This window comes from Petaurus breviceps, unplaced genomic scaffold (genome assembly GCF_028583685.1).
Source record: "Petaurus breviceps papuanus isolate PSGF00001 unplaced genomic scaffold, PetGlider_PUasm1.0 37, whole genome shotgun sequence".
NCBI classification, from domain to species: Eukaryota; Metazoa; Chordata; class Mammalia; order Diprotodontia; family Petauridae; genus Petaurus; species Petaurus breviceps.
The window spans coordinates 91,378,445-91,400,738 of NW_027186296.1; the positions used below are offsets into that span (position 1 = coordinate 91,378,445).

General features: G+C 37.1%; 1 protein-coding gene across 2 annotated transcripts in view; it reads left to right on the forward strand.

The window, feature by feature from the left end:
- The window catches only part of ATRNL1 (attractin like 1), a 1,293,617-nt gene that overhangs the window by 346,770 nt on the left and 924,553 nt on the right, over positions 1-22,294 (forward strand). For both annotated transcript variants that reach the window (XM_069099032.1, XM_069099033.1), the window contains exon 20: positions 17,285-17,378. In XM_069099032.1, coding sequence (XP_068955133.1) covers positions 17,285-17,378 — 94 coding nt within the window. The remainder of the gene's footprint in view (positions 1-17,284; positions 17,379-22,294) is intronic.

The window sequence follows — 22,294 nt, forward strand, 5'->3', positions numbered from 1 at the left end:
TTCCATGTTTTGATTCTTTTTGTCCCCCAGAAAGAATTCTGTGGTTTGATTGTGCTTCCTCTGCTTCCTCATCTTGCCAACCAATTACTTGACTTTTGAGCTCTTTGCCACAGTAGAACTCTGCTTCCAGAGTGCATAGAGCTATGTCCCAAATAACTGGGGTTTTCACAGATATTGTCAGAGCTACAAGGAGGACGCCCTCTCTACAGACACCACAAGCTCTGGCACACTGGCCACATAGCCCAGGAACACCACCCAGGACAGTGACTCAGATCCAAGCAGGTCAAAGCAAAAGCCATTAACCTCTTAATGGTCTCTTGGTCCCCCTATGATCTGTAGTCCAGGAGTTCCAGAGGCAGCCATGTGAAAGCATCTGTAGCCACTGCACCTCCTTTACCTCTTGCCCTAAGGGCAGGGACTGGACCACACTCTTCTGTCACCCAGCTCCAAAAGAGTTCCCCACTGACCTTTTACTTCCTCTTTGGTGTTTATGGATTGAGAAATCTGGAAACTGCCATAGATGCTGGTGATTTAGTCTCCTGAAGTCTGCTCTGGCCAGTCTGTGCTGCGGGTTGGGGCTGCCTTGGGTCTGGTCACTGGCAATTCATGTGGGACTGTGCTCGGCTCCCAGCTTGGTGTGAAAGACCTTTTTTTTTTTTGCCTGCCAGGCTGCCTTCAGTGGGAGATTTGTTTCTCACACTTTGTGGGTTCTGTAGCTCTAAAATTTGTTTAGACTCATATTTTACAGGCATTGTAGGTGTTTTTAATTAAACTTTTAGCATTGTTTTTACTTATTTGTTTTGATGCATCATGTGAATGAAAATCAGATTTACCACTGAACCTTGAGTATGATAAATATAATTTTTAATTTTCAAGTATTAAAACAACATAAAAACATTGCTTAAATTTTGTTTGTTTTAATTAATATTAAAATTTGTAGACTATTTTAGTGTTAGAAATTAGCATCTAAAGTTCAGTGAAACATGCAATAAGGAAAATTAATGAATGTTTAATAAGCTTATTAGTAGTGGAAATTGTCTTTATGACTATTTTATTAAAGTAAGTTGTCATCAGAAAAAATAAAATTGAGAATTAGTAATATGCCAGATAGGCAGCTAGTAGTGCAATAGATAAAGAGCTGAACTAGGTCAGAAGATCTGAGTTCACATCTTGGGCAAATTACTTAATATCTCTCAGCCTCAGTTTCTATATCTACATACAAAAGGGTATGATAGCACCAGACTCATAGGGTTGCTGTGAGAATAAAATGGTTTCACATATGTAAAGAACTTTGCCAAACATAAAGTGCTGTATTAAATGCTAGCAATTGCTATTATTAATTACTATTACTACAACTACTAAATAAAAGCATCACTGTTGAGAGAAAATTTGATGGTTACACTGTTGTAAGTATAGCCCAGTAGTATGAAAATTGAGTTAAACTCAAAGTACAGGATCAAATGTGACTTTTTATATTCAACAGTAGCACTAACAATTTTAGCTTTTAAAACATAAATTTATTATTTTTCATTTACAGATTTATGCTTTAGAATAGCATTCATTGGTAATCAATAGTGCTGATCTTCTAGGCAAATGAATCTTGTCCATGGTTTAGCAAGTAGTTTTTCCAGAATAGAGGCTCAGCAATGTTCTCATTCTAATTGCTTCCATGTAGTTTAGGGATGCTTCACCAAATAGAAGTAAATTTATGAGAGCAGTTTTAGATTTGCCTCGTATAGCAGTCTCTCTGGTCTTCTTTTTCCAGCTTTTACTCCCACTATGGGCAGTTGGTGGTGCAATGGATAGAGTAGTAGACCTGAAGTTAGGAAAATCTGAATTCAAATGTGACCTCAGATAATACTTGTGTGACCTTGAAAAGTCACTTCACTTCTGCTTGCCTCAATTTCCTAAGTTGTAAAATTAGGATAATAATAACACCTACCTTGTAAATTTGTTGTGAAGACTAAAGGAGCTAATATTTATTTTTTTAAATGCTTAGACGATTCTGGGAAGATGGCAGAATAGATCAGAAAATTCTAAGGTCTCCAGATTCTCCCACAAATGAGATAAAATAGCCCTTCAGGGTAAACATAGAGCAGTAAAAGTAAATAAGAGTAGGGGCAGTAGTCCTCCTGGGACCATCCAGGGAGATTTGAAGAAAAATTCCAGGATGAAGTTTGGTCCCTGTGAAAAGTAAACACCTCTGGGATAGGTCCACTTAAACAACAAGGGACAAGTTTGGGGTTAGCTGGGTTGGGAGACTGCCTCAGTCCAGCCACAGGAACGTTTACCCCCAGGACAGTGAGGGAAATTGGGCATCTGAGCTGGGAAAGATTAACTACTAACAAGGAATTCCAGCCCCAGATGTGCTGCAGAGATGTGGCCCTGGGCAAAAAGGGAGCCAGCACATACCTGGTGAGTGCAGAAGTAGTAGGGATGTAGCTGACTGTGGGTACTTACTGGAGGATAGAGGTCTTGCTTTTGGTTCCAGGTCAGAGGGAAGAACTGAAGGAGAATCTGAGGTGAGAAGTACCATTTCCCATACTACAGTACTAGAGGTGATTAAAAAACTAAGCTGCTACAAATTAAAAAAAAATTAATGTGCAAAGGAGAATGAATCCAAACATAGGGAATTTTTAAGGTAATAGACACGACAGGGTTCATCTTTAGAAGAGGATATTGAGGCAAAGAAACCATCTTTTACATCAAAGACTAACATCAAATAGTCACCTTCCCCCTCCCCAAATATTCATAGAACTTAAAAAAAGACTTTAAAAATCAAATAATATTGAGGAAAAAACTTTTTTTAAAAAAGAACAATCCAGGAAAAACAAGATTATGGAAAGAAAGTCAACAAATTAGAAAAGGAGATCCAGAATCTTAAGGAAGAAAACAATTCCTTGAAAATCAGAATTGGGAAAGGGGAAGCCAGGGAAGTAATAAGAGATCAAGAAAAAAATAAAACAAAATATAAAGAATGAAAAAATAGAAGAGAATGTGAAACATCTCATAAGAAAAACAGCTGATTTAGAAAACAGATCAAGAAGAGAAAACAGGGGCAGCTAGGTGGCACAGTGAATAGAGCACCCGTCCAGGACTTAGAAGGACCTGAGTTCAAATCCAGCTTCAGATACTTAACACTTACTAGATGTGTGACCTTGGGCAAGTCATTTAACCCCAATTGCCCTGCCTTCCCCTCTCCAAAAAGACCAAAGAAAAAAGAGAAAACATAAGAATAATTTGACTAACTGAGAGTTATGATAAAAAAAAGAATATTGACATAATATATAAGAAATAATGAAAGGAAATTGTCCTGAAGCATTAGAACAAGAGGGGAAAGTGGAAATAGAAAAAATCCACCAATCACCACGTGAAAGATATCCTACAAGAGAAACCCACAGGAATATATCATAGTCAAATTCTGAAACTCCCAGCTTAAGGATAAAATATTACAAGCAACAAGAAAAAAAATATGACAGTGCCACCATTAGAATCACACAAGACCTAAAAGTGGTGACATTAAAGGACTGTAGGTCTTGGAACACTATATATCCAAAGGGTTCCAGCGGAAAACATCATACTCAGCAAAGCTAAGCATAATCCTGGATGAAAAGAGACATTTAATGAATTATCAAACTTTCAGGATTTTGTTTAAAAAAAAACACACCTGACATTAATAGATTTGACATACAAGAGTCAAGAGAGATATAAGGTACACACCAAAAATTAATTACAAGGTACTTAATAAGGATAGACTGTTTACCTTTTGTGTATGTAAAATATAAACTGTATATCTAAGATTGTTATTAGTAATTGTGTAGTTTGTAAGAAAGATTGTGGTAGACCTGAGTTTGATGTGATTTTAAAAAGTAAAACCATTTAGGGATAACTGAAAAGAGTAATTATCTTATACAAATGAGGTGCTAGAGGATGTTGACACAGAGGAATTAGATAGGGGAGGAGGGCTGTTAGTTCTGGAAACCTACTTTCATGAATGGGTTCAAGAGGAAACAATACATATTGATCTAGAAGAGTATGAAAGTCTTCTAAATTCAGAAAGAAATGAAATGCCAAGGGGATAGGGAAGGGAGAGAGGATAAAGGAGGGATCTTTAGAGGAGAGGCTGAGGGAATAGGCTAAAGGGGAATATAGAAGGGTATTTAGATTAATGAGAATGGAAGAATAAAGAAGGGGTATGGGGGGTAGCTTAAGTAATAGGAGGGCAAGGTAGAGAGTAGAAGTAAAGTTGAGGAGTCAGGAAGGATAGGAAATAAATGCTATTCACAACCATAAAATAAGAATCAGGAATAGAATTTTTTAGGGAAAAAGGAGCAAGGGTGGTAATCATGATCTCAGACAAAGTTGGAAGGAAGGGGGGAAAGAGCAAGGAAAAGATGGACAACTCTCAACACAATGTATAGTATTTATTACATAGGCTTTCTTGAAATGGAAATTTGTTGCTCTATATTTTGAATCCTCTCTAATGTTCCATTGTACACATGGCAATGCCTTTTTTTCTCTTTTATTATTCTGTATTATTTTACTTTTAGTATTTAACTTTGTTTCTTTTTTTCTTTTCTTATTTTGTATTTAAGTTTAAAATGAAAAAAATTACAAATAAAAAACATGCTTAGCATAGTTTACCATCTAGGACATAGTAGATACTGTGTATGTGCTTATTGGTAGGTTGGGTCCCCAGAAGTCAGCTGACTGCTTTTCTGCTGAGAATTTAGAGTTTTCTAATATTGTCCTCATGAGACCCATTTAGGTGTATTCCACAATATCAGTTAGTTGGTAGTAATTAGCTTTTACAAAAGGGCATTAATTAAGAAAATATAACAAAAACATTAACTACAAAATAATCTCTACCTCTGAACAATTTATACTATAACATCAATATCATAAAAGTGAATTATTTTAAGTACTTTTATAAGCTAATATAGAATTTTATGCATGAAACTAGAAAAATATTACACAGTAATGGTATTGTAGAAACACAGAACTTTGAAGGCAATAAGAACTATGATCAATATAATGTTCATTCATGATTTCATAGGACCAATGATAAAGTATTTTATCTATTAGAGAGGTAATGGCTTTAAATGGTACATGAATGTAATGGATTATTATACTCAATGCAAAGTGAAGCAAGTACAGTTGAGAAAACAATACGAATAATAATGAAAACAACATAAACGGAGAGAACCACCACCTCAGAAAAATAAAAATGTTGCAAAATTACAATGAATAAGCTTAGCCCCAACTGAAGAGATATGAGAAGACATCTCACCCTACATCTTTACAGAGGTGGAAGTCCCTGGATATAGGGTAGATTTTTTTTGGATGTATTGATTGTTTTTGCTGATTTTTTTTTCTTTTTCTTTTAATAAAAAAGTGTTTTAAGGGATGGCTTTCTGGGAGGGAAAAAAGGAGAGAAATACAGGAGGAAATCTAGGAAGGATAAAAAATAAAAGATATCAAAATTTTATTAAAATTAGTTTTTCTGAAAGAAAAATCTTCAGACAATATACTTGAATTAAAAGGGACTAAATGATACCTAGAGGACATGGGGAGAGAGTACAGAGAACAGATTAGACCTTCCCACTCTATAGGGCTGTATCTTGTCCTTTTTTAGTCCATTGATGTTATTTTAATCCAGGCCTTCAATCATTTGACTTATGGTATAATATGAGCCCAATTATATCATAATAACATTATGTAATTGACCTCCTTGGCTCCATTCCCTCCCTCCCCTGATCTGTACTGTAGCTGACTTCAGATATGACTTTCAAAACCAGTTTTCACAGTGTTCCCAATTATTTAAAATAAGTACAAGTCTAAATTATAGAATAATTCAAGTGGAATTCAAGGCCCTCAACAATCTGGTACCAAAATACTTTTTCTTCAGTCTCATTCTCAATGATTCGCCATTTTATGGGCCCTATGATTCAGCCCAACTGGAATCCTTGCTGTGTCATTAAATGTATCTTGAGATTTGGGAGCCTATACAGTGCAATGGAAAAGAAATAAAAATTAAGCCTTTCCCTCTTTTCAATAGAGAACATAAGGTTCCATATAATTTCTGTTGTTGACATTGTTTTAATCAGTTTTGCTTAAGTGTATTTCATACAACATTCAATCAATCATAAAGCATAAACATCTTTCATATATCAGGTATTATGTTAGGTGCTGAGGATACACAACAAAAAGTGTATTTAGGAAGCAATTCATGAAAACCTATGCCAGCCTAGTTAGAGCAGCAGGGCACCAGGAGGGGTAGATGAAAGGAAGCATGGCCAGGCAAATCAAACCACTACTACCACCTTCATCACCATCTCCCTTCAAACCCAGAGGGAGGCAACCCAGGACCCTGAACCCATGGGCCTTTGGAATAGCAATGCTATCACTTTGGTGCACTCAGGCATCAACCTGGGAAGCAGCCCCTGTGGAGATGCAGCCTCATAACTGCTTCAATAGGTCCTAAAGTCATAGCTACTAAAGACTCAGAATATAAAGTTCTTACCACCAAAGATTTTGGCACTGTCACATACTTCAATATCAAGAAACAGGATTTTACAAGTGGAAATTGTATCAGAGGAGAAATATTACCATCTGCTTTGCCACTACTCTCCAAGGACCACAGGACCTTTCCATCTGACTTGTAGCTAAAAGCTTCCATGTATGTGTGTGTGTGTGTGTGTATTTGTACCCCATGTGGAAGCCTTGAGAGAGGAGAGATTGCCTTACTTTTCTATCTGTATCCCCAGTGCTTTGCACACAGTAAGTTCTTTTTTTTTAAACATTTGTTTTTAAAACTTTGAGTTCCAGATTCTTTTACTTCTTCCCTCCTCATATGGCCCACTGGGAAGATAAGCAATTCAATATAGGTTGTACATGTGTAGTTACTTGAATCATTTCAATAGTAGTTATATTGTGAAAGACTAACTATATTTCCCTCCATCCTATACCTACCCCCACTTATTCTATTTTCTCCTGTTTTTTTCCAAATGCTTTATTAACTTCTGGTTTACATCATTCATTTCCGCCAGATATTGAGTTACAATTTTTCCCCCCTACCCACTGCCCCCAAATATTGGTTCCACAGCATATCCCCTCCTCCAATATGCTCTCTCCCATATCTTCTCCCATACCCCATTTGACTTTTCCAGCAGGGCATGGTGGATCTCTATGCCCCAGTACTTGTATATCTTATTTCCCAATTACATGTAAATTAGTATTAATAATAGTATATATGTATTTTTAAACATTTGATTTTAAAACTTTGAATTCCAGATTCATTTCCTTCCTCCCTTGTCACCCACCTTTACTGGGAAGATAAGCAATTCAGTATAGGTTATACATTTGTAGCTATGCAAAACAGTACCCTAATAGATATATTGTAAAAGAGTGACTATATTTCCCCCCCTCCTATCCCACCTCCCACTTGTTCTATTCTCTACTTTGATCCTGTCCCTTTTCAAAAGTGGGTGCTTCCAACTTCCCTCCCCTGCAGCCTGCCCTCCCTTCCATAATCCCCCTTCTTATCCACTTCTCCCCTACTCGCCTGTAGGGTGAGATACCCTGTTTATTGTGTATGATTCAATAAGAATAAGATTTTGCCTTTTTGCCTTCCCCTCCATTGTAACCATTTTCCCTTGCCTCTTTTATATGATATAGTTTACCCCATTCTGTCTCTCCCCATCTCCTCTCATTATATTCCTTTCTTACCGCTAAATTTCACCTTTTAAGTATCATCCCTTCCTATTAAATAGGTCCTGTGCCCTCTATCTGTGTTGACCTGTAAACATATGTACACTCATTCACATATGTATTCATATGCCCATACACCCTCCTATATATATTTCTGTTCCCTTCAACTATTTTCATACTGAGAAAAGTTTCATCAGTTACAATAATTGTTTTTCCATGTATGAATGTAAAGAGTTCAACTTTGATAAGTTCCTTATAATTTCTTTTCCTTGTTTACCTTCTCATGGATTTTCTATTCAACTCTGGATTTTTCATCAAGAATGCTTGAAAGTCATCTATTCCACTGAATGACCATATTTTCCCCTGAAGCATGATACTCAGTTTTTCTGGGTAGTTGATTCTTGGTTTTAATCCCAGCTCCTTTGAACTCTGGAATATCATATTCCAAGCCCTTTGATCCCTCAGTGTAAAAGCTGCCAGATCCTGTGCTATTCTGATTGTGCTTCTACAATATTCAAATTGTTTCTTCCTGGCTTCTTGTAATATTCATCCCGTGATCTGGGAATTTCGGAACCTGGCTATAATATTCCTAGGAGTTTTCTTTTTGCGATCTTTTTCAGGAGGTGATCTGTGGATTCTTTCAACCTCTGTTTTGTCCTCTGGTTCTAAAACATCAGGTCAATTTTCCTTGGGAATTTCTTGGAGGATGATTTCTAGGTTTTGTCTTTGATCATAACTTTCAGGTAGTCCAATAATTTTTAAATTATCTCTCCTGGATCTATTTTACAGGTCAGTGTTTTTTCCAATGAGATATTTCACATTGTCTTCTATTTTTTTCATTTGTTTGGATCTGTTTAACAGCATCTTGATTTCTCATAAAGTCGCTAGCTTCCATTTGCTCCAGTCTAATTCTGAAGGAATGATTCTCCTCAGGGAGCTGTTGAGATTCTTTTTCCATCTGGCAAATTTGGCTTTTTGAGGCATTCTTCTCCTCATTGCCTTTTTGAACCTCTTTTGCCATTTGAGTTAGTCTATTTTTAAGGTGTTATTTTACTCAGTCGGGCTGTTGACTGTCATTTCATAATTTTCTTGAATCATTCTCATTTCTCTTCCCAATTTTTCCTCCACTTCTCTTATCTGCTTCTTAAGGTCCTCTGTGGCCTGTAACCAGTTTGTATTTTTTCTTTGAAGCTTTTGGTGCAGGAGTTCTGATTTCACTGTCTTCCTCCTGTTCCATGCTTTGATTCTTTTTTTCCCCCCCAAAACAGGAGTCTATTGTTGGAATCATCTGTTTGCTTTGCTTCCTTTGCCTGGTGGTGTCGCCATTCAATTACTTGACCCCTGCACTTTTTGCCACAGTGGGACTCTGCTATCAGAAAGGTTCCAAAATGCTGGGGTTTTCTCAGCTGCCTGAGGTATTAGTTGGCTGCCCTCTCCAAAGCCTCCACATACTCTGGCAAGCTGGTCACACAACCCAGGACCTCCACACTAGACAGCAATCCAGATCCAAGCAGGTTAAAGCAAGAGCAATTACCCCTCAGAGTGGTCTCTTGGTCCCAATACAGTCTGCAGGCCAGGGGCTGAAGCTGCCACATGGCTGTGGCCGTGCGGCCGCAGCTCCTCAGTGGTTTCTCAGCCCAGGGCAAAAGCCAAAATGCTCCCAACTACTGGGTCCCAAAGTCCACACTGCACTGACCTCTCACTTTGCCCTTCTCATCTATGTGTTGATAATTCTGGAAATAGCCCCAGCTGCTGGTGATCTGAAGTCCCTCCAGCCATCAGGCCTGCCCTGGGGCTAAAATCTCAGACTCAGTAGGGCTGCATTCAATGCCCAGAGCACTGCTCTGGCCAGTTCATTCCAGCCTGCCAGGCTATCCTCAGTGGGAGGTTAGCTTCTCTGTGTCATTTTGTGGGTTCTATAGCTCTAAAGTTTGTTCAGAGTCCCCTTTTACATAAATTGGAGGAGGTGAGAGCCAGAGACCCATGGAAGTCATGTATCTACTCTGCCATCTTGACTCCAGAAGCCATTATTTTCTCCTTTGACCCTATCCCTTTTTCAAAAATGTTTGCTTCTAACTACCCTCTCCCCCAATCTGCCTTCCCTTCTATCCTCCCCACCTTATCCTCTACCCCCCTATTTTCCTATATGGTAAGATACCAATTGAGTGTGTATGTTATTCACTTCTTAAGCCAAATTCAATGAGAATAAGTTTGGCCCATTCCCTTTCACCTTTCTGCTCTTCTGATCCATTATAACTGTTTTCTCTTGCCTCTTTCATATGAGATAATTTACCCTAATCTATCTCTCCCTTTTCCTTTCACCCAATAAATTCCTCTCTCACCTCTTAATTTTTTAGATATCATCCCTTCATATTCATCTCATCCTGTACCATCTGTTTATGTGTACATAAACATACATATGCACACACTCACTTATATATTTATACACACATATACCCTCCTATATATATACATATATACATACATACATGTATAGATAGATAGATATAGATATTCCCTTCAACCATCCTCATACTGAGAAAAGTCTTATGAGTTACAATTGTCATTTTTTCCATGTAGGGATGTAAATAGTTCAACTTTAATAAGTTCCTTATTATTTCTTTTTCCTGTTTACCTTCTCATGCTTCTCATATTTTAAAGTCATATTTTCTGTTCAGCTCTGGTTTTTTCATCAAGAATGCATGAAAATCCTCTATTTCAATGAATGATCATATTTTCTCCTATAGCATTACATTCAGTTTTGCTGGGTAGGTGATTCTTGGTTTTAATCCTAGCTCCTTTGTCCTCTGGAATATCATATTCCAAGCCCTTTGATCCCTTAATGTAGAAGCTTCTAGGTCTTGTGTTATCCTGATTGTGTTTCCACAATACTCAAATTATTTCTTCCTGACTGTTTGAAGTATTTTCTCCTTGACCTGGGAACTCTGGAATTTGGCTATGATATTCCTAAGCATTTTCTTTTGGGGCTCTTTTTTGAGAGTCAATTGGTGAATTCTTTCAATTTCTTTTTTGCCCTCTGGTTCTAGAATATCAGGACAAGTTTGCTTGATAATTTCTTGAGAGATGGTATCTAGGCTCTTTTTTTAATCATGACTTTCAAGTCATCCAATAATTTTTTAATTATCTCTCCTGGATATATTTTCCAGGTTAGTGGTTTTCCCAGTGAAATATTTCACATTGCCTTCTAATTTTTCATGTGTTTGGATGTGTTTTATAGTATCTTGATTTCTCATAAAGTCAGTAGCTTCCATTTGCTCTCTAATCTAATTTTGAAGGAGTTACTCTCTTCAGTGAGTTTTTGAAATTCCTTTTCCATCTGGAAAATTTGGCTTTTAAGGAATTCTTCTCCTCACTGGCTTTTTGGGCCTCATTTGCCATTTGAGTTAGTCCATGTTTTAAGGTGTTATTTTCTTCAGTCAGTCTGTTGACTCGATGTTCTTGATTTTATTTCATCATTGTCATTTCTCTTCCCAGTTTTTTCTACACTTCTCTTACTTGATTTTCAAAATCCTTCTTGAGCTCCTCCATAACCAGTTCACATTTTTCTTGGAGGCTTTTGATGCAGGAGTTCTGTCTTCCTTATCCTCCATGCCTTGATCATTTTTGTCCCCAAAAATGGATTCTGTGGTCTGTTTGTGCTTCCTCTTCTTGCTTATATTGTCAGCCAATTACTTTTTATTTGAGCTCTTTGCCAGGGTAGAACTCTGCTTCAAGAATGGAGAGAGCTTTGTCCCAAATCATTGGGGTTTTCAAAGATGTTGTCAGAGCTATGAGGATGGCACCCTCTCTACAGCCCCCACAAATTCTGGCTCACTGGCCACACAGCCCAGGACCACCAGCCAAGACCATGATCAAGATCCAAGCAGGTCAAACTGAGAGCAGTTGCCCTCTGAATGGTTACTTGGTCCCCCTACAATCTGCAGGCCAGCAGCAGCTGCACTGTTGCTACACCTTTACAGCTTCTTGCCCTGGGGAAGGGGCCAGACTACACTCTTCTGTCTCCTCCCCCTCTTCCCCCACTCCCTGAGTTTCACACTGGCCTTGTACTTTGTCTTTGGCGTTTATGGGTTGAGAAGTCTGGAAGTCTCCCGGCTGCTGGTGATTCACTCTCCTGAAGTCTGCTCCAGCCGGCCTGCCGGTGGGGCCCATTCTGGGGCCAGAACCATGGTGGGGGACTGGGCTTGGCTCCCATCTCAGTGTGATAGACCCTTCCTGCTGGCCTGCTGGGCTGCCCTCAGCAGGAGATTTGTTTCTCTCTGTCTCTTTGTGGATTCTGTAGCTCTAAAGTTTGTTAAAGTCATTTTTGTACATGTATTGAAATTGATTGGAGTTGGAGCTCACACCAAGTTTGTGCTTCTACTCTGACATCTTGGCTCCACCCGACCATAAGTTTTATTTTTTTTTTTTGCCTTTTTGGAGGGCAATTGGGGTTAAGTAGCTTGCCCAAGGTTACATGGCTAGTTTTTTTTTGTGTGTGTGTGGGTGTTAAGTGTCTGAGGCCAGAAAACGTCTATGATTCTTTTTTTTTTGGAGGGGGGAAAGCAGGACAGTTGGGCTTAAGTGACTTGCCCAAGGTCACACGGCTAGTTTTTGTGTTAAGTGTCTGAGGCCGGATTGGAACTCAGGTCCTCCTGACTCCAGGGCTGGTGCTCTATTCACTGCACCACCTAGCTACTCCCAACTATAAGTTCTTAATAAATACTTTATTAATTCACTCAATGTCTATTATGTGTGTGCTTTACTCACACAGAGCATACAAAAAAAAAGGAAGGATACAATGTTTGCCTTCACAGAACTTACATTCTACTGAGTAGATACAACATTTATACAAATAAGTCAATATAAAGTTTACACAATGTAAATACAAAGTAATTTGCTGTGAAAGTGGTAGCATTACCAACTGAGGAAATCAGGGAAGGCTTCATGTAGGAGGGAGCACTTGTGCTGAACTGGAAGGAAAACTGCAATTCCATGAGGAGTGAAAGAATTCTAGGCATTGAGGACAGACTGCAGATGTTGATTAGGGTGGTGGAATGACATTCTATAGTAAAAGAATGGGTACAGTTTGGGATTTTGTTGAGTTTTAGATGCTTCTGGGTTATGCAGGTGGAAATGTCAAGCAGTCAGTAGGTATTACAGATTGTTGCAGGAAATAAGAATATTTAATAAGAAAGAACCATGGTTAAAGTAACTAGAAGTGGTACTTGGAATGACTGTGCCCTCCCTTCTCTTTGTAGTAATCTCTGTAGGTCTACTGTGGGTGAGACATGAATTACTCTATTTGTTGTTCAGTTTTTTTAGTTATGTCTTGACTCTTTGTGACCCATTGGAGGTTTTCTTAGCAATACTGGAATGGTTTGCCATTTCTTTCTCCAGTTCATTTTACAGATGAGGAAAGTCAGACAAACGAGGTTGAGTGACTTGTCCAGTGTCCCACAGCCAGTAAGCATCTAAGGCCAGATTTATACTCTGGAATATGAGTTTTTCTGACTCTAGGACCAGCTTTCTTTCCACTGTACCACCTAGATGCCTCATTAAAAAGTCCTATGAGAAGGAAATTTTGGGACTGCTAGAGGCATCTTATGTTAGCTTTACTTGCGATAATTTTTTCCTCACTTAAGATCTTCTTCCTTTTTTAGAGGTAGTCTTCAGTGGCTATATACTTAGATTCCCTGAATGGGTCATGTCTAAATTTGGAGAGAGCAGTTCTACTTGGAATCAGAAACCATATTACAAGGGGTTGAGAAATGAGTTAGAGGACAGAAAGTGGAGGAACTTTGTGTACACAACTTTTTTTTTAGTATGAAGAAGGGGATATAGGACATTATATAGTTGGGTTTTTTTGTCTTCATCAAAATGTGAGAAAAGAAAAACTAATTAAAATAAATACTTCAACTCTGCCATTCCCTTCCATTTTACCTGATACATAATGAATAAAATTTCCTTCTTTTTTGACTACTTTCTCTCATACTGGTTCTGTCTGTTTGCTCTCATTGCAATCTGTTTACCCCTAATGATGGCCCTGGTCACCCTCTCTGCACTGTCTCTACCTTTTCTTTTATAAAACTTTGCCACAGTGGTCTTGGAAGAGAGTTGAAATGCTTCTTGTTCTTCACTGTCATTTTTCCAAACTCTTAGCAACTTTTCATCCTTTGAATTTCTTACTATTAACATTTCTCATCATTTACAGATAATAGTGTTTATCCATAAGCTTTTAGATCATTCTTCCTCATTTTTCAAAGAGTTCAGTACCTGACTCACCTGCCTCTCTTTCCCAATTCCTGATCAAGGACCATCTTGAGCTTTCTAATGTCTTTGATGTTATTGAATACCCTCTCCTCCTTGAAATACTCTTGAAACCCTCTTCTTTGTGTTTTCATGACATTATTCTCTGGTTCTCCTACAACCTGATTATTCCTCCTCAGTCCCTTTTGTTGGCTTATCATCCATATCATATGCCTGACTGGATATTCCTCACTGGGGCCCTCTTTTCTTCTCTCTGTCCTCACTTAATTGGTAACCTCATCAGCTCCTATGGGTTTAATTACCATTTGTATGTAAAGGATTCACAGACTGATATATCCAGGACTGATATATCCCCCCCCCCCCCCAGAATTCAATCTGTTACAATCTATGTTCCACAAAATATATGAAGCTATTTTCTTTAAATGCATATCTGTTCAAATCAATTACTGCTCAGTAAATTTCAATGTCTCCGTATTGTATCTAGTTTAAAGTATAAACTCCTGAGTTGGACTTTTAAGACCCTTCATGAGTTGGCCCCAAACTATCTTTCTCTAAATCTTTAGGAGAAGTTATTATTTCTTTCTTTCTTTTATATCTGAATCTCTATTGCGAGCATAGTGCTTGGTATGTAGTAGTTTGTTACTAAATTTTAATAAATTTGCATGTTGATGACTGATAAACATCTTTGACTGATAGACTTTTTTTCCCCCTGACACTGAATGGAATCTTTCTCCCTGTAGCTTCTACCCAGTCATGAAAGATTATTTTTTTAGGGCTATGCTAAATAGATCCAATAACTTTCTCTATATAATATCATCTAAAATACTTGAGGACAACTATCATATTGTTCACCCTTCTACTTCTACCACCACCTAAAAAATTTTTACTCCCTGTTTCCTGCCTTTGCCTACTCTACTGCTTTACCTTTATATCTAAGATCCAAATGCTTGGGTAGTACCCCTGGAGTACTATTTTAAGTTGGTTTAAATAAAATGATTTTAAATTCTTTTGAAAGACTTTAGTAAATTTATAGAAATGGCATTATTTTTCCTGACATACCCAAAGTATTGATATTCAAGGCTAGACAATATGTGTGTATATGCTCATTAATCAGAGCAAATGGTTTTGTGAAAGTCAGATAGCAATGATACCTTATATTTGTATGGATATATTCATTTTAACTTGTTTTTTATATATTATTTAATTTTGGTAGTGCAACTTCAATGCATTTGGAAAACACTTCAATATAGGTTAGAGCTTAAACATATTTTTATCATATGTCTATGGATTTAATAGCAATTCAACCTATAATAATATTAGGTTAATTTCCTCTATGGAGCCAGAATATTACAAATAGCTCTTTTGAATGTGGTGAGGGAGGGAAATATTGAACTCTTATGGTACTCACTCTCAGGTAGGGAATTAAACTCCTGCTTTTGTAAATTCTTGAAGGACACTAGATAAAGGAAGATAACTTTCAGAACATCTCATTTCTCTTCTGAGCTCCAGTACCACAAACCCATCCCTTTTCTGAGTTTCCCTGTCATTTCCCATCATTCCCTGTCTTTCTGTTCACCCAAGTCCATGCCTTTAGTGTTATCTGTGAATGCTCATTCTCACTCACTCCAAGTATCCATTTAGTTGCCAAATGTCTTTGATTCTCTATCCACAATATCCCTCAAAAATATTCCCTTCTTTCCATTTATAGAACTTTTATTCCACTTTAGGCCCTCATCATGTGTTGCCTGGATGATTTCTCTATCAACTTAATTGGGCTCCATGTCTCAAGTCTTTCCCCCTGTCAACGTACCTTATGCCCAGTTGCTTCCTAAAGCACTCATTTAAACTTTTCTCCTTCCTGTTTAATCACCTCTAGGGGCTCCCTATTATCTCTAGGATGAAAAATGTGTTCCTCTGCCCTTTAAAGTATTATATGTCTTTTAAAGCTCAACCTAGCCCCCTTCTTCTACCGTTCTAGTTTTATCACACATCATACCCCATTCTGCTCTCTAAATTTCCAGTCATAACTAGGCTTCTCTTTGTTCCTTGCACAGAGCTCAAATCAGGTTATAAAGGGCTTTAAATCTCAAAATGAGAAGTTTGTAGTTTTTGTTAGAGATGATAGGGAGTCATTTAATCTTCTTGAGCTGTCAAATGACATTGTGAAACAAATGTTATAAGAATATAATTTTGGCAACTATCTTTAAGTACTTTGTCACCCTTATTTGTCATCATCATCATTATCATAGTCTCAATATTATATTTAAATGATAGTTTCTGTAGACTAGTTTTACTTGTCTTTTTGTCAGTTATGTCTATAAACTTATACCTGATAATTGGAGAATTTATTGAGATTTTAAAAGATTGCTTAAAAATTGGTTCCTATTTCCTGCTAGTCAACACATATGCATTATTTACTATATGTCAGGCAGGCACTATTTTAAGTAATAAGGATACAAATAAAAGCAAAAGCATAGGATGTCCTTTAAAGGAGCTCGTATTCTACTGGGAGAGAGCCATTCCTCTCTGGTAGATTGTTGTTGTTGTTATTGTCACTTTTCAGTTTTGTCCCACTCTTTGTGATGATTTTTTGGGTTTTCTCGGTAAAGATACTGGAGTGGGTTGCCCGTTATTTCTCTAGTTTATGTTGCCGATGAGGAACTGCAGCAAACAGGGTTAAGTGATTTGCCCAGAGTCACAGAGCTAGTGAATAGATTTGAACTCACAAACAGGAGTCTTTCTGACTCCAGATCTTGCACTCTACCTACTGTACCACCTAGTTGCCCTTGCATTTCATAAAACAATTGTAAAATTCATTTAATAAAATACTTTCTTGATTAAATCATTGATTCTTGTGTGACTATGTTCTGGCTTCCTAAAGTCTAGTGAGATAAGAGGAGACCATGACAAGACCCCCCCCCCCCGCCTTCCGCCATCTATATTTATATACCTTGTATGGTGATTTTCATTGAGAATTTGGGAACATTGGGAAAATAGCATATGGTTTAGAGGGGAAAATTGGTACTTATTATACACATATACTACTAGTTAAATTCCTTAAATGTTAACTAAGACTAGCAGTCCCAAAATATTCATTGCATTAGGTACGGTTATTTACTAACATTCATGAATTAATATGTACTTTTTGTATACTAGTTAATTTTGACCATAATGATATGGATTATATAGATTCATATATAACTAAAGCATTGTTACCATAACTGCACAACTGCACATTCTGCAATGTAAATATTTATGACAAATCTCTCTCTCTCTCTCTCTCTCTCTCTCTCTCCTCTATTTCTAGCTTGTACATGCAGTGGTCATGCAAATATTTGTCATATGCACACAGGAAAATGTTTCTGCACAACTAAAGGAATAAAAGGAGATCAGTGTCAGTTGTAAGTATACGTTACATATGTTGGGAAATTTTGTTGATTTATTATTTTTGTTAGAAAAATTACTTTAGCTTTTCAAGAAGCTTATTTTGCTCTTTAGCAAAATTATCTTCTCTTACCCACATTTGCTCTATATTTTTTGTTAAAGGTAGCCTCATGGAGCATCAACTTTCTAATTACCTAGGTTTGTAATATTGGAGTTTTCTTTAGCTTTTCCCTGTCATTCAACCTTAGTAGCCATTGAGTTATCAAGTTATGTGATATATACATCATTCACATCCATCTTCTTCATTCACATGGCCACCATCCTAATTATTAGCTGTCATATGGACTATTGCATAGCTTCCTAATTGGAACTTATCTTCAGTCCTTTACTCTCTCAGTTATTTTTTTCCATGCAACTGCTAAAAATACTCTTCCTAGAGCATAAGCCTTAAGGGAGGGAGAGAAGAGAACAAGTATTTAATTGCCACTATGTTCCAGGCCCTATGTCAAATGCTTCACAACTATCTCATTTGATACTTACTACAACCCTGGGAGGTAGGTGCTATTATAATTTTTATTTTGCATTTGAGGAAATTGAAGCAGACAGAGTTGAAATGACTTGCTCAGGGTCACACAGATAGGCAGTGTCTTAGGTCTTTTTGACTCAAGGTCCTGCACTTTGTGCAATATGGTACCACCAGTGGCTTTATCATGATTTTCTCCTGCTTTAGAGCCTTCAGAGATTACTTAATGAATCTAGGGTAAAATGCAAAATCTTTAGGGTGCTGTTTAAATCCCTAAACGATATTATTTCAAACTGCCTTTCGAACATCGTTACATGTTGCTTCCCATCACAAACTTGACTTTCAATTCAGATTTTTAAAATGTGCTCTTCGTCAGTCTTGAAATTCCAGCTGTGGCCTCTGTGCCATTGCTTTGGTTGTTCCTATAGTGGAATGCATACCCTAAGGGACATGAGTACACTTGGTTACTGGTTTTTCCTTGCCATATGAATTCCTTGGCCATGTATATTTCCTCTACATGCTTCCCTCTGCTGATATCCTCTTTCATAGGTGATTATGTCTTTCTGTTATTTGATGGGTTTGGAGGTGGATAGGAATATTCCTTGCCATTCATTTTGCTGTGCTATTTAATGAAATGTCTTTTGTTTTGGGGTAAACATCAACAAATGGGATATATAAGTCTTTTGTGCTGGTGTCCCACTTTCTCTTCCAGTAACTCTCTAAAGTGTCAATCCTTGGCTACCTAGGTATGAGAGTTGTTGCTGCCATTAGAACCATAAATCTTTTCAAAGAAGGAATTGTGTTTGCTTTTACATTTGTGTTCTCAGTGCTTAACACAATGCTTAACAGATAGTAAGGATTTGATAATTTTTTATTTATTAATTTAATCAGTCAGTCAATGAAATTTAACTGAAGCCTTTCTCTTTCCCTATCCTTGTTAGAACTCTCTCCTACCACCAGAGAGGGTTTGTTTTTCATTTGTTTTTATTTTTGTTTTGCTTTTATATTTCCAGTGCTTATGATAGTGTCTTCCATATATATAACAGCTAGTTGGGCTGGACTGGAAATTAGATTATGTATATAAAATGCTTTGCAATCCTTAAAATACTGTATAAGTGTGAGAAAAATGTTATTTTCTTCTATGCCTTTATATCATGGTAGTAGTTGAAATGTAAAACAACTGTTCCTACCCTTAAGACTTCTAAAAATATATTTGTCATCCTAAACTTCTCCTTAGTCTTTTGTTAATTTGAAGTTACTTTTGATCAGAGTTTCTTAACCTGGGGTAGTAGACCTGTGGACAAATTTCAGGGGAGCTACAAACTTGAATGGAAAAAAACCAGATTTTTATTTTCACTAACTTCTAATTGTTTAGTTTGTCCTAGTGAGTAAAATACAATACTATTAGGTTTCACCAGACTTCCAAATGCAACTATAACAAAAAATATCAAGAATATTTGCTTTAAAATAATCTCATCAATTCATCAGCTGGCTCCTTATATTTTTCTTATTTCTGTCTCTTTTTGTTTAATCTATATGTGGCTACTATTTAACAATCTTGACTTCACCTTATTTGACATTCTTTTTATTCTTTACTTGTTTGTTTTTTGCCTTTTATTTTTGAATTGCCTTTGCCCAGCTGCCTGTATTTTTTTTTTACCTTATTATTAGTTGGAGTGACTTGTTTTTTTTTAAATATTTCCTTCAGTTAAATTTAAAGATTTCATTCCTAATAGTTACTGTTTTGAGTTAATTTTTAATATAATTTTTCTATTTATCCACAAATAGATTAAATAATTTCTATGCAAATAAAATATATGATAATAAATAAAAACAATAAATATTGTCAAAACTTTTTAGGGCACAGTTATAGTAATCTTTAGAAAACAATTTAAGTCAATATCTCAAATGTCTATTCATTGTATTTTGGATCAAGGAACTTCATAGTTGTGTATGGGCTGTTAACTATAGGGAGTACAATTTTAGTTTGGCTTGTTTTCAGAAAATGACTTGGTTAATAGATTTAGAGCTGCAAGGGTGCTCAGAGGTCTAGTACATTTTACAGTTGAGGAAACTGAGACCCATGGTCTCATAGGAAAGAAGTAATAGAGCTGGGATTTGAAGTCAACTCATCTAACTCCATATCCAGCATGAGATTGGTCTTTACTATTTAACATTAATTTGAGAGGATTCTGGGAAGATGACAGAGTAGGTATTGCAGCAAGCACCCCAGTGTCCCCAGGGTGCCTGCTCACACAGGTTCTTGGATCTGCTTTGTTAAAGGAAAGCAACTCAAAATGGGTTAACAAGCCCACTTTAATCAGTCAGACATATATCGTTTACCTTGTTCAGGAGAAAAGGTCAGCACCCTGAACCTCAAAGTATACAGGCATAATTATCAAGACAGAAACATCAAGTAGACAGATTTCCAAACTGTCCAACCATTACATCCATACCCAGTCAACATCTGGGTTTCCACATTCTGGGTTTTTCAAAGCCGGGGGACTCTCAACAACGGCTTCCCAGAATTCAGATCAAATCACAGAATACTTCTCAAAGTGAGTCCCAAAACAAAGCTACACATCAGGGCTTATATAGCCTTCTCCTGGCTCAGAGAATGTAACAACCTTATTGACTCACTGGCCAATCAAGAAGTATCTACTGAAAAATAAGCCTCCCACCCCAGGCTTCAGGTGCACATTAGCCTAGGGGCAGGGAAGATCTTCAAAATTTACATTCTTATTACAGTAGGTTAGAAAATTCTAAGCTTTCCAGATTTTGCCCACAAATGAGATAAAATAGTGCCTCAGGACAAACATAGAACAGTAAAATTAAATAAGAGTAGGGGCAGAACAGTGGTCCTGTTGGGACAGTAAGTGATCTGAAGAAAAATCCTGGGATGAGGTTTAGTTTCTGTGAAGTGTAAACATCTTCAGACTGGTTTTGCTTAAACAACAAGGGGCAAGCCTTGGGGTTATCTGGGTTGGGAGGCAGATTCCACAGGAACTTTTATCCCTTGGACAGTGAGGAGAGTTAGGCATCTGAACCTGTCTGTTGCAAGGAATACCATCCCCAGATGTGCTGTGGAGACATGGCCATGGGTGAGAAGGAACCAAAACACACCCTATGAGTGTATAAGCAGTGGAGTAGGTATGCAGCTGGCTGTGGGCACTTATTAGAGGCTGAGGGTCTTGGTTTCACATTCAGGCCAGAGGGGAGAACTGAAGGATTTGAGGCCAGAGGCACCATCCCCCATACCCCAGGATGAGAGATGACTATAAAAAATAAACTACTACAGATTAAAAAAATGAGCAGACAGAAGAGAAGGAATTCAACCATAGAAAGTTACTACTGGAATAGAAAAGACCAAGGTTCATCTTCAGAGGATGATACTGAAGCAAAACCTCTCTTCTGCCAAAAACATAAAATGGTCACCTGCTCCCAAAAAATTCATAGGAGATCTTTAAAAAGACTTCTAACAATCAAATGAGAGATTGAGGAAAAACTAGAAAAAAGAGAACAATCCAAGAAAATAAGATGTTAAAAGGAAGTCAACCAATTAGAAAAGAAGATCCAGAATCTTAAGGAAGAAAAAACCTCCTGGAAAATCAGAATTGGGCAAGGGGAAGCCAGCAAAGTCATAAGAGACCAAGAGATAATAAAACAAAATAAAAAGAAGAAAAAATAGAAGAGAACGTGAAACATCTTATAAAAACAACTGATCTAGAGAACAGATCAAGAAAAGAAGAATCAAGAATAATTGGGCCTATCTGAAAGCTGTGATAAAAAAAAATCTTGATATAGTAACACAAGAAATAATTAAAGAAAAATTTCTCGAAACTTTAGAATAAGAGGGGAAAGTAGAAATAGCAAAAAATCCACCAATTACCACCTGAAAGACCTCCAAAGAAAACCCACAGGAATATCATAGCCAAATTCTGAAGCTCCCACCTCAAGGATAAAATACAACAAGCAACAAGAAATAACAATTTAAATTCAGTGGTGCCACAATTAGAATCACACAAGACCTAAAAGATCACAGGTCTTAGAACACTGTATATCAAAGAGCAAAAGAACTGGGGTTCCAGCTGAAAATATCATACCCAGTAAAACTAAGTATAATCCTCAATAGGGAAAAAAATAGACATTTAATGAATTGTTCTATGTTCAGGATTTTATTGAAAAAAATCTGAACTTAGTAGAAGATTTGACATAAAAGAGCCAAGAGAAATATGAGGTACCTACCAAAGGCGAATTACAAGGGACTCAATGAGCACAGACTGTTTGCCTTTTATGTATATAAAATGTAAATTTTATGTCTAAGATTGTAATTGGGTAGTTTGTAAGAAAGGTTGGTGTAGAACTGAGTTTGATATGATTTTAAAAAGTAAAACCATTGAGGAATAGCTG